We start from the raw sequence: 11,759 nt of genomic DNA, 5'->3' as shown, positions 1-11,759 counted from the left end.
AGCAGGAGATGGGAGGGAGGGAAAGGGGGATTCCCCCTTCCAGAAGCGAGCAGTGAGGGAGGGCAGGGCAGGGGGAAGCCAGGCAGACCCTGCTGTACCTGCAGTCTCTGCTGGAGCTCCAGCCAGGGAGCAGAGGGGAGGTGCCAGCTTTGCTGTGGATCAGAGAGCCCTGCCCAGCCCAGACAGCATGCTGGGATGCTGGGGGAGTCTGGTTTAGCTTAAACCATCAAGGGGTTTGGGACAACTGCATAAACTGGTTTGATTCAAATCAGTTAAGTCTGATACTACATTCAACCAGGTTTATTTCAACCTGGTTTCAGACATTTTCAAACTGGTTTATGAGCGCTGAACATGTGTTCTGTTACAGGTTTAAATCAGTTTCTGATCACTTAAACCAGTATAATGTCTGTACCTGGCCACAATGAATCATGAACTCAGTCTCTAGAGAAACGCATTGTTTTACATTGCTTAAACAGATTTTGATGAAAGAAACTTCAGAATATATGTGCGGTAGAAATTAAGAAAAAGTTTATGTTCCTGTACTGAAAGGCTGTGGCTGCTATAAATTGTGTGCCTGAAAGCAGGAAAAAGGCTTTGAGATGCTTTAATATAGGTTTTGGCTAGAGGTGGTGTACCAATAGCATTATTGCTAGAAGTGGAAAAGCAATAATAGGATAACATTAGGAATTAGACGTAGCTAGTGAAAGTTGTAGAACATTTACGATACAGCAAGTTGCAGTACTGCTATTAGTGATGTGACATAAAAATAAATTTGACTTCTTCATGAATACTGTGACTGCAAATATTTTTAGTGTTGCTTGAGAACCTGGTGTATTGCTGGCTTGCACTACTGGCCTGGTGTTCTGGGAGGAAATACAAGCCTGTTTTACTGTAATTCTAATCTCCATGTAGAATTTCTAATATTAAAATGTCTGGTTTTACATTAGTATCTGCAGAAATTATAGCATTGTGCATTGTCCAGTACCCACTTAATTGCTTATAAACAAATTAATTTGCTTTTGGCAGTCATCTGGTTTTGAAATCTGCACCAGCTCCATTATGCCAAAGGGAAATGAGTTGGAGAGGAGAAAAAAAGCTCATACAGGTTTGTAACTCCCCTTCTACCATTATCTACTTTAAATCTAAACTGGTTTTGTTTTCCATTGCAAACTATATAGTGATTTACAACTTCATAAGAAAAGGAAGCAAAATGCATGTTCTCACATGGTTGCAACATGAAAATCAGAGGAAACTTGACATTTGAAACTGAAAAAAGAAACAATTTGCATGTTATCTTCCAAGGTGGACCTCTGTTTTTTGTTTCCCTGTTTTCCTCACTTTTGTTCCACTGGAATAAGGAGAATTCTAATTGAGATATCTCAATGAGAAGCAATCATTATTAGACATTAAAAACTGCAGAACATTATGTTAGCTAGGGTGTCCATTACTTTTGGCAAGCTATCAAATCTAGTGTGTCAGATCAGTCACCCAGACAAACAGCCTTTGAGCATTTTGCTGTCCAAGGCAACCACCCATTCAGCCTCATTTCTACAGACAGCTTTGGGAAGACAATTTGAAAATGGCCAATATTAAAATCAGAAGCATTTTCCCTTCTAAAACTCTTAAGGAAGTTGGGGCTAAATACTGCCTATTAGAGTGCTCCCATGATAAATTACCCTACCTGGCTGTACTGCTTCTGGTTTAGGTGACAGCTTGTTTGAAGGCATCACTACTGGGCAACATAAGTTTACCATGTAGATGTGGTCCATGAGGCTATATATATAAAAGTCTAGTAAACTGCCTATTGATAGCAATAATCCCAGCAAATGTCTCAATATAACATGGGTATAGAATTTTGAAAGCAGAAAGTTACTCTGCAACCAAGTTGCCACATAAAAATGGTGAGCACAGTGGGCAAAATGTTCAAAAACACCTAAGACCAAATGGAAGTCAATGCAACTTATGGTATGAACGAATGTACATTTTTAGAGGCTTCAAAAAGGGAGGAGAAATGCTGTTTGGGGGCACACAGTAGGGGTCACCATCTGTTACATTTGCATGAACCTAGAGTGGGACATCACTTACCTTGGCCCTGGACAAAGGAAGCAGGGTTAAAGTTGGAGTGGTTTTGCTACAGCTGTATTGCTACAGGCTAATACACATTTATCAGTCACAGCAGAATACCAGCTTGGGTGGCCCACACAGCAGCTGCTCTTCTCCTTCTGAAGTTGCTACAAATGTCTGCTTGCACTGGCCATTAGTTGCTTTTGAAAATGACATATAGGTGGCGTTAGAAAATGTCAACCCTTATCTTTTTCTTACTGCATGCCACTTGGACTTGAGTGCAAGTTGCCACAGTTTATCTAAACAAATTTTACTCATCCTTATGACATACTGTTCTTTTATGGTATTTTGCAAACTGAAAGGAAGTGAAGAAGGGTAGTCTTTGGATTATAGAGCAAAGAAAAGAAAATCAGCTGCCCAGAGTTCTTTTTTGCAGCTTTGACAAAGACTCCCTGTGACATGCTGGGCATATAATTTAATTCCTGAACCTCCTATGCCAAGCAACTGCAACTTAAGCTGCTCAGAAGTTCTACCCCCCCCCCCCCCCTCCCCAATGTTTTTCCCTTTTCCCTCACTTAAGCCGCTCCAAAATTCCCCCCCCCCCCCCCTACTCCCAAATGTTTTTCCGTTTTCACTGTAAGTAGTTTCAGACTCCCCTGGTGCCCCTAGCTGACCAAATCTCACAGCTGGGAAGCCAGGTGCCTTAAGATTTAAGGTATAAGGGGTTATCACGCATCTGCCATCACAACTCTTCATGGCTAGTGTCCTAGCTTCCTGGAAAGGAGACTGGGGCCCTGTAACACCTAGGAGCTATGGCAACAATCATGTTAATTCTAGATAGTAACTGACAACTCCAGGAAATATATTCCATTTCAGAAACCCTGAGTTTCAATGCTTCTGGAATTAAATATTTCTCAAGATTTTAATATATATATATATATATTTTTAATCCCAATTTGGGACATTATTTTTTTCAAAAACTCAAACATGAAACAGAAAACTCAATTCAGTTCCTGGCCACTTTTACCTGCAAACCTATGGGAGTAAGATACCCAGCATTTCTGAAGCGTTTAAATTATCTATTCCTCAGCATCCTCATCTGTTGAATAGGGATAATACCCAACTGTACAGAATCAGAAGAATTAAATTATTAATGTGTGTGAAAGTGCTTTAGAATCCTTCAATAGGAGATATAATAGAAGCACTTCTGTTGTATAACTGTAATTTAAATTTTAATAAATGCTTTGTTTTTAATGAAATGCTAGGTTTGCTTTTTTATTTCCCTAATGCACAGTGGTATTATTTTTCTTCCAGATTTTATTTTGGCTTCATATTATCATTTAACAGTTTAGAACTGTTTTTGTGTTTTGGCCTCTCTTCCAAATATGTACTAAATGCAAAATGAGAAACAAATGAGCAAACAAAAAATATGGCAGTGGGAACAAACAAAAATGTAATAGGGGAAGGCTCCAGTCTGTTGGAAGAATGGTTGCCGACTGACCATAAATTTAAGGACAGTCCATAAAAACAAAGATAAAAACACCTGTCCATAAAGTCTAAAAAATGGAGCCATCCATAAAAAAGCTAAGCAACTGGGCGCTGCACTGAAGATCGCTGGTCAGAAAAAAGCTGCAGGAGGCTAAGTATTGGACTGACAAAGCAGAGTAGTCCTACCTAGTGTCTAAGAGAGAGTGCATAACCTTCCATTCTCTCAGGGCTTTGCGGCCCACAGGAGCCTCTAAAGCCAGCCCTGTCCTGCCCCCATTTCTCCTAAGAGATATCCTGCTGCTGCATCTTGTATCTTGCCTCTAACATTGCTAGGCAGCATTTGAGCAGACAGTAGTTCTTCTTTGGAGGTTGTCAGAACCAAATAGTTGTATGCCTATGGCACAGTGGAAGATTCCTTTGGTTTGATCCATAGTGATCCACTGATTCTGCTGTCAATCAATCTGCATGCCTGTGCCATGGTGGAAAATTCCACTGATCTGATATGATACATATGGCACAGGGAAAAACTAGGTCACAGCAAAAAAGTAGGTCACAGTGGGAAAATTCCGCTATGTAACTATATATCACAGTAATGGAAAGTTACAACTTAGAAAAAGTTCCCGCCAAACTTTATGCAAACACGCATACCACTATCGGCTCTTTCTAAATTATTCATATTTGGTGACTAGCGATTGGCTTGTTAGTCATATAAAAGGTAAATCAGTTTCCGCCCACGTTGGAGAACTCCGCATATCTCTCCAGCTTAACACGTTGGAGCACTCCGCACACACCTCAGAGAAGGAGAACTCAGAGAGCGAACGCAGAGAGCTCGAACTCCGTACATATCTCAGAGTAAAACTGGTGGACTGATCACCCACCAGCGACTCCCCGTCACACGACCCTCCTGACGTACCCCGACCCCGGTGCTGCAGTAAGCCGATTACAGGAACTTTGTCGGTCCTCTCGCGTGTTTAAGAGAGTCTTTATAACTCGTCTGTAACTGCAATTAAGCCAGTCAACTCTGCCTGCGCCCATACATCAGTGGGGTAAGTAAACAATCTATTTGTTACCAATACGCTTCCGTGCCTAATTCCACTCCATCAGTCAAAAGTACCCGCCTGCCGTTTTGGGCTACTGGCCATAGCCCCGGCCTACCACTCAACCGCCACAGAGGTCTGTTCTGGGAAAGAGGGATGGGGCTACTGGAGATAAAGCTAGACACTAAGCAGGAGGGGACAGCATGATTTGGGGTGTGGTTGCAAGGCATCAGGATATAAGGTTGAGTAAGAAGTCCTTGGAGTGGGGGCAACTCAAGGTAAACCATTGGTGCAATCAAGCAGGGTTGCCAATCCAAGAATGATTTTATATATGATGTTAAAACTCTAAATTTGAACCTGGCTCTTGCCCAAGGCCTGGCAGAAGGGTTACATTTATGTTATGTAAAATATGTCAGTAAAAAGTTTGAAAATTGTCAGTAAAAAAATTAATAAATCTTGGGTTGGCAACCCTGGTCAGAAGAAAATACTGGTCAGCTTCCTACTGCAGCACATTACAAGAGTGAAGGTTCCCTGCTTCTAACCCACAGAAGATATTCACCTTCCAGCAAGCAAAACCATAGAGCAGTCATGTGGCACATATACAACATTTTCAGGCCACATGGATCTCATCTAATCCTCATCAGGCCAACGCTGTTGACAGGATAAAGCTCATACTTTATAGAATAAAGCTCTTCATAAATATTTTGGTCCCAATCCTGCTGCCACTGACTTCACTGAGAACAATGTTTGGTTTACTACAGTGTCATGGCGGGGTCCTACAGGAGGGCCTTGATCTCCTTAAGGCTCCCTCTTCCGTGCCAAGTCGGCCCAAGGGCACCCTCGGTTTCTCGCCCGCCACGTCTTTGATGTTTAAATCAGTTGGGAGGCTGCCTTACAAACTCTTGGTCACGTCTCTATGTTGATTCGGACCCCGTGGTTTCCCGGACTCCTCGTGGGTCTTGTCCTGCAAATGGGTGCTTTGGGGCACCCTGGCCTTATGGGCTATGCGTGGCTCCAACCACCCCTTATACCACGCCCCAAGCCTCACAGTTAGAATGGACGTTGGACTGTCACTATCTCTCTCTCTACATACACTGCCGCCCCCTCCTGGGGTTCTCCTTGCCCTCCCTTGGGGCCTTCTCTGCGCCGTCACCCTCTCTCGGGGCCTCAACACACCCGTACTGGGGCTTCTCAATAGTGCCCCCTCCTGGGGCTCGCCACGCCCGCACTAGGCTTCTCGATAACACCCCCTCTCTGGGGCGCGCTATGCCCGCACTAGGCTTCTCAATAAGGCGCTCCCCTCTCCGGGGCTCTCCGTGCCCAACTTGGGCTTTCCAATAATGTTGCCCCCTTTCTGGGGCTCTCCGTGCCCACTCCTGGGCTTCTCAAATGTGCTGCCCCCCTATCTGGGGCTCGCCACGCCCACGCTAGGGCTTCTCAAAAGTGCCCCTCTCTAGGGCTGGGGTCTATACACCCCGTATGCTGCGCCCTGCTGGGCGCCGGGGTCCTCATACTCCGCTGTGAGGCCCCTTTGAGGATACTGCACCCTCACTGGCGCCGGGGGTCCCCACGCCACTGTGGGTTCCCCCTGAGGCCTCCTCCAACCCTCAATAGCTTCACCCACACCACCGGTGTAATACATAACAACAAAACAAAACACAAGCCCCTAGGCTACAACTTAACTTAAGGCCGCCTGGCTATAACAACATTGCTCCAATGTCCCGGAGCTGCCATCTTTTACTCGGCTTGAGTAGTACCAGCGGGTCTCCCATCTTTGCTTTCGAGCTCCTCTCTGTCTGGCGACTGGCAGGGAACTGCTAGCCTGGCCTCAGCCCCTGGGCCTTATGAGGGCCAGGCCCTGCCCCTTCCCATCAGCTGACTTCCTGGTTGCCCTGGCAACCCACAGCTGTGCTCCATAGCCACTGCTAGGGCTTTTCCTCTAGCAGTTTTTCCTCTCCAGGAGCAGGGCACCTCGGTGCTCTGCGACATACAGAGTTTCTTATTTCCTATTTAAATGAATGACAGTATCTCCATGTGTGTTTCTTCTGGAGCATACTGGATATGAGACTCAGGTATCTGACTTGAAATTCCTTAGGTTGTTATTGGGTCAAATACTCAGAACACAAGACTTGTTTGTAAAAAATGGACACTCCTGGCCACCATGGGTGTTTATACACATGCTCCAGGAGTGGGGGAGGGGAGGTAGAGGAGGCTTTAATTAGAGCAGCTCTTGGAGATAGATACCTACTCTCAGAGTTGCTTTGATTAAAAGCGCCCAGAGCATCTTGTGTATCAGCATCACACTACTTCATAATGGTGGTAGGGGCATTTTATCTAAAGCTTGTTGAATGAGCTTTAGATAAAAAGTTCCCCTGCTGCCATTCTGAAGTGCAGGGATGCTGATACACAAGACGCTGGAGGCTGATGGAGCATGGCAATTATCATACTCTAGCAGACTCAATTAATTGAGTCTGCTCTGATATGCTGTAATTACAATGCATTGGAGCAGCCTCCCTGCTCATGTGTAGGCACCCCATGTTCATAATTAACTCTATCACATGATGCATACTGTGGTCATGCAATCCATAAGCTTTGCATTGGAAACATATATTTCTAAAACTCTCAAATCTATAAGGTTCTCTGCATATGGACAACTTCAGTAGCAGATGCAAAGATTCTATTCATATTTCCAAAAATAATGGCTTTTTAAACACAAACATCATATATTTTTTGTGGTTTAGAAATTTTTCAGCTGTAATATGGTCTGAAGCTGATGTCCGCCTCTCTTTCACTATATTTGTTTGCTTAATAGAGGCTTTTTCATGAGGTATTTATTACACAGCATGTCACTATGTTAATCCAAAAACAGTTGATACGCAGCATTAGGTTATGCCAGAACCAGCACTACAGAGCACCATGTCTGGATTTACTGTCTTTAAACATTTGCATCAGGAAGATAACTTAGAGTAAGTTGGCATTATTCTGCAAGAGACTATTAGTATTTGGTTTCATATGCTGCCTTTTGGATGCTGGATATACCACAGCATTTTGTCAAACAATTGGTCAATGTTAGTGCAGGGACTAAAGGCAATAGCATCTGATGCTATGCCCAGTACTATAATAACTAACATACTTAGCTGGATAGCTCAGTTTGATTTGATATTATATTTAGACAGAATTTCTAATGTTAATTGTTTTCAACTACCATGTTCTTGGTTAGTTAATATGATAGAGTATGAGCTAATTTGTTAAAATATGCAGATACCATGGTATATACCATATTTATTCAATTAAAAGATGAGTATTTTTCCTCACTTGACAAGGGGGAAAAAGCCCTCATCTTACAGTTGAATATGAGGCAGCACAGGGCAGACAGCTGGTGTGTCTCTGGTCCCAACCTTGGGTCGAGGCCAGAGCCACAGCTGCTGTCTGACCACCCCTCCTCTCCCACCTGTCCCTGCAGATTTGGCCCCTTGTTGCCCCCATGTCTCCCCTGCACTCCCTCCAACTGCACCTCTTCCCCTCCCCTTATCTTTGCTTTGGCGCTGGCATGCTCTGTCTCTGCTTCAACCTGCAGTATGGAGCAAAGAGCATGGCCCAGGCCTATAGCCAAGTCTGCGCTGCTGCTAAGGAGCTGGGCTGGAACTGTGCTCCATGCCATAGGCTGCACCAGAGATGGAGCAAAGATAAAATGGAGGTGGAGGGGCAGGTAGTGGTGGAAGATGGGGAAGAAAGAGTGAGGCCCCAAAGCTCCAGGAGGCAGAAGCAATGTGGAGTGGGGAATAGAAGAAAGGGATTGGGGATCTGAGGCTGCAGGAGGCAGGCACAAAGCGGGTATGTGCGGGGGCAGACAGTTAGCAGGAGCTAGCTACATACCTCTTCCACTGCCTGCCCCATTACTGCCCCCCTCATTGCCTGTCCTCCTCACTGCCTGCGGTTGGTGGGGGGGGGGTGGTGAATTTAGGATGATACTCTGTAAGGGGGGAGTTCCCAGAATTGTTTCCTACTTTAAGTTGCTTACATTATAATTTATGGGAATTAGAAGGGATGTGCAAAGCTTGGGTAGCTGACACACATACACACACACACACACACACACACACACAAACACACACACTGAAAAAGGCTGTTCTGTGATATCTACAGCTGGGTTTCAAAGCAGACATTTATTAAATCTCAGAAAGAAAGTCTGTTTTTGTGAGATCACAATTTTACAAATTCAAGAGGCCTAAATTAGCTTTATACAAGTATCTAAACTTTTGGCTTCTTACCTGAACCATTTGTAAGCCTCCCATCAATTACTTATGGCTTGGCCTACAATTCTTTTTAAAAAACTGTTTTGGGAAATTAGAATTAAAAATACAACTCCTATATAATATGGAAATACCCATTTCCATTCCATTCTAAGATTCTTCTGAAGCATCTTTAACTCAAAATATGCCCCATGGGAAGAATACAGAAGCAACTGAACCCCACCGTAATAGCTAATAGGCAAAAATAAAATTGGTGGCCAAAGGACCACATTTGCAAAGATACTAAGCTTCCACTGACTGCAACTAAAAATTGTGATTGTTCAGTACCTTGGAAATCCTTATGCAGATACCCAATTATTAAGGATCCAAGTTTGAAAATTTTGGCCCATGATCATTTTTTCATAGGGAGAAAAAGAACCCTATTCTTGACAAGAATCAAACTTTAACAACACACTCCTGGCAGAGCTGCTAGAGATTATGCCAGACACAGTAGCAGACATTTGAAAATCATTGATTTTCTCACTTACATAATTTAAAAAAGGTAACGAAAAACATTATTTTCCAAGTTTAAAATGTTCACATTAGAAAAAAATCCATTCCCCCCATAGAGAATATTTTATTTCTATGCTCTCATTTAACATACATGAAGACAACATTCTAGATTCAAAAGCTTTTGTCTTGCCTTCAGAAAAATTTAAAAAAAATATAGCAACTATAAAAAAATTAGATCATATGTTTAAGCCTTTAGAGAACAAAAAGGTTGCATTTAGCAAAATAAAAAGAGAGGGCTAGATCAACACATCCAGTTGTCAACAAGTTCAGAGTCAGATATGATTCCAAGATTTGAATCCATACATTTAGATCCACACTTGTGCCTTCTATATGACCTTTTCAATCTAAGGGCCCCTCTGCACATTACCTTTATCATGCAATTACCATGCCTTCAATTAAACCTGCCTTAATTAAATTTACCATGCCTTTAATTAAGCCTTTAGAGAACAAAAAGGTTGAGTTTGAAAAAATAAAAAGTATAAAAAAAAATAGAGAGAGAGGGCTAGATCAACACATCCAGTTATCAACAAGTTCAGTCAGATATGATTCCAGATTCGAATCCATACATTTAGAACCACGCTTGTGCCTTCTGTATGACCTTTTGAATCTAAGGGCCCCTCTACATATTACCTTTATCATGCGATTACCAAATTAACTGCACAGTTAATTTAGACCAGCTACATATGCAAATTAACAATCATGCTATAAAAAGGTCCAACGAGCTATAACGTTATTGCTCAAAAATGCTTACCAATGTTATAGCTGGTTGCTATCCAACTTTAATTTACATGTGTAGCGGGGTCTGCCCCAACTGTGGGAGGTGCACCATAAGCAGCCTGGGCTGGGAGGACCACAGCCAAAGGAATTCTCAGCCCCGGCAGTGCCAGGCAGCTGTGTGACTCTGGGTCCCATCAGCCGTGGGGTGCAGCTGTGATCTCCCAGGCCCAGTCAGCTCCCCCTGCACTGGCAATAAGGCACAATGGTATCTAATTCATGATCCCACAATCGCAACTCCTACCACTGCATTTGTGGCATAGCAGGGGGCTTAATTGTATGGACTGTGCATTGGCTCTCATTGCATCTTTACTTGCACATGTAGAGAGGCCCTACAACTGTCTGGATCCAGTTCTTTTTTTTTTATATGTACATTCATGTTTGCTCTTTTTCTGACCAATCTTTTAAATTCTGATACGGTTCAGTTGCTTTAGGAGGCTCAGATTAGACAAGCACAAGACAGTAATGAAAAGCCTTACCCTGTCACTCCATTCTGTGAGGAACCAGCTCTTTGCACAGGGCCCCATGTCACAGTTCTCAATATCACTTGGCCGTAGTTTCATGTTACACTCCTCATCATCAACAATGTCTCCAAGATTGCTGACACACTTTACATCTCGGGTCCTCTGCCCCACTCCGCATGGGACTGAACACTGTAACAAAAAGGGAGTTTGTTAGAACTGCATTAAACCATTATCCATGGTCTTATTATTTCAAGCTAGAGGTCTATTCACTCCTGTTATCATAGGTAGGAAAGAAAATGACCAGAAGAAATCCTCTAGATTGCTGAGGAAAGGGGGCAATTGCAGTCATTCTGTAGATCTGAAGCTCAGCCAGGTGCATTTGTGAGTGTGGCAAGATAAAATGTAAAAATGTAGGGTGACGTATGCTCTCCCCTTCTATAGACATGAAAGGTGTAAACATAGTAGGACCATGGTGGTTTTACTGTACTGCAGAACTTCTGCTGCAGCAGTGTAGTTTTACACAGTGTTTCCTACAGAAGCACCACTCATTATTGCCCTATCTAATCAAACAGAAAAGTTATAAAACTATCCAGGAGGAAGTGCAACTGCAGAACTAATGCTATTTCTTCAATCATGCTCATGAGTTATGTCCATGGGCAGGGAATAAAGTCAAATAAATTCAAAGGAGTGCAGCTTCAAAATGTGTGCGCGCCCCAAGACATAAAATGCTCAGACATGGTTCTGCCCTGCTAGTGCTCCTATCACCATCCAGGCACAGCATGAAAACAGAAAAACAAAAAATAAAAGTGTAGAAGATGATCATGAAATTAGAAATCATAATACAGATGTACAGGAAAAAAACTCATTAAAGTTGAAGAGGCAGCCTTATTGTAAGTGCTTGACTACAACTTCATATTCTCCCAATGGAGATTTTTCAATGTAATTATTACATACATTAACGCAAATTAATAGTTCCTACAGCAACTTACCTCACTATTTTCCTATCTAATAAGATGGGAAAGCCATAAAACTATCTAGAACAGGGGCGGGCAATTATTTCAGGCAGAGGGCCACTTACCCAGTTTTGGCAGGCTGTCAAGGGCCACATGGGTAGCCCTGCCCCTTGA

The 11,759-nt window shown here is 43.0% G+C and overlaps 1 protein-coding gene across 4 annotated transcripts in view; it reads right to left on the bottom strand.

The window, feature by feature from the left end:
• Positions 1–11,759, bottom strand: part of THSD4 (thrombospondin type 1 domain containing 4) — a 675,583-nt gene that overhangs the window by 52,131 nt on the left and 611,693 nt on the right. For all 4 annotated transcript variants that reach the window (XM_025213010.1, XM_025213011.1, XM_025213012.1 and 1 more), the window contains one exon: positions 10,648–10,821. In XM_025213010.1, coding sequence (XP_025068795.1) covers positions 10,648–10,821 — 174 coding nt within the window. The remainder of the gene's footprint in view (positions 1–10,647; positions 10,822–11,759) is intronic.

This window comes from Alligator sinensis, unplaced genomic scaffold (genome assembly GCF_000455745.1).
Source record: "Alligator sinensis unplaced genomic scaffold, ASM45574v1 scaffold913_1, whole genome shotgun sequence".
Taxonomy (NCBI): Eukaryota; Metazoa; Chordata; order Crocodylia; family Alligatoridae; genus Alligator; species Alligator sinensis.
This window is presented reverse-complemented; position numbering and strand designations above follow the sequence as displayed.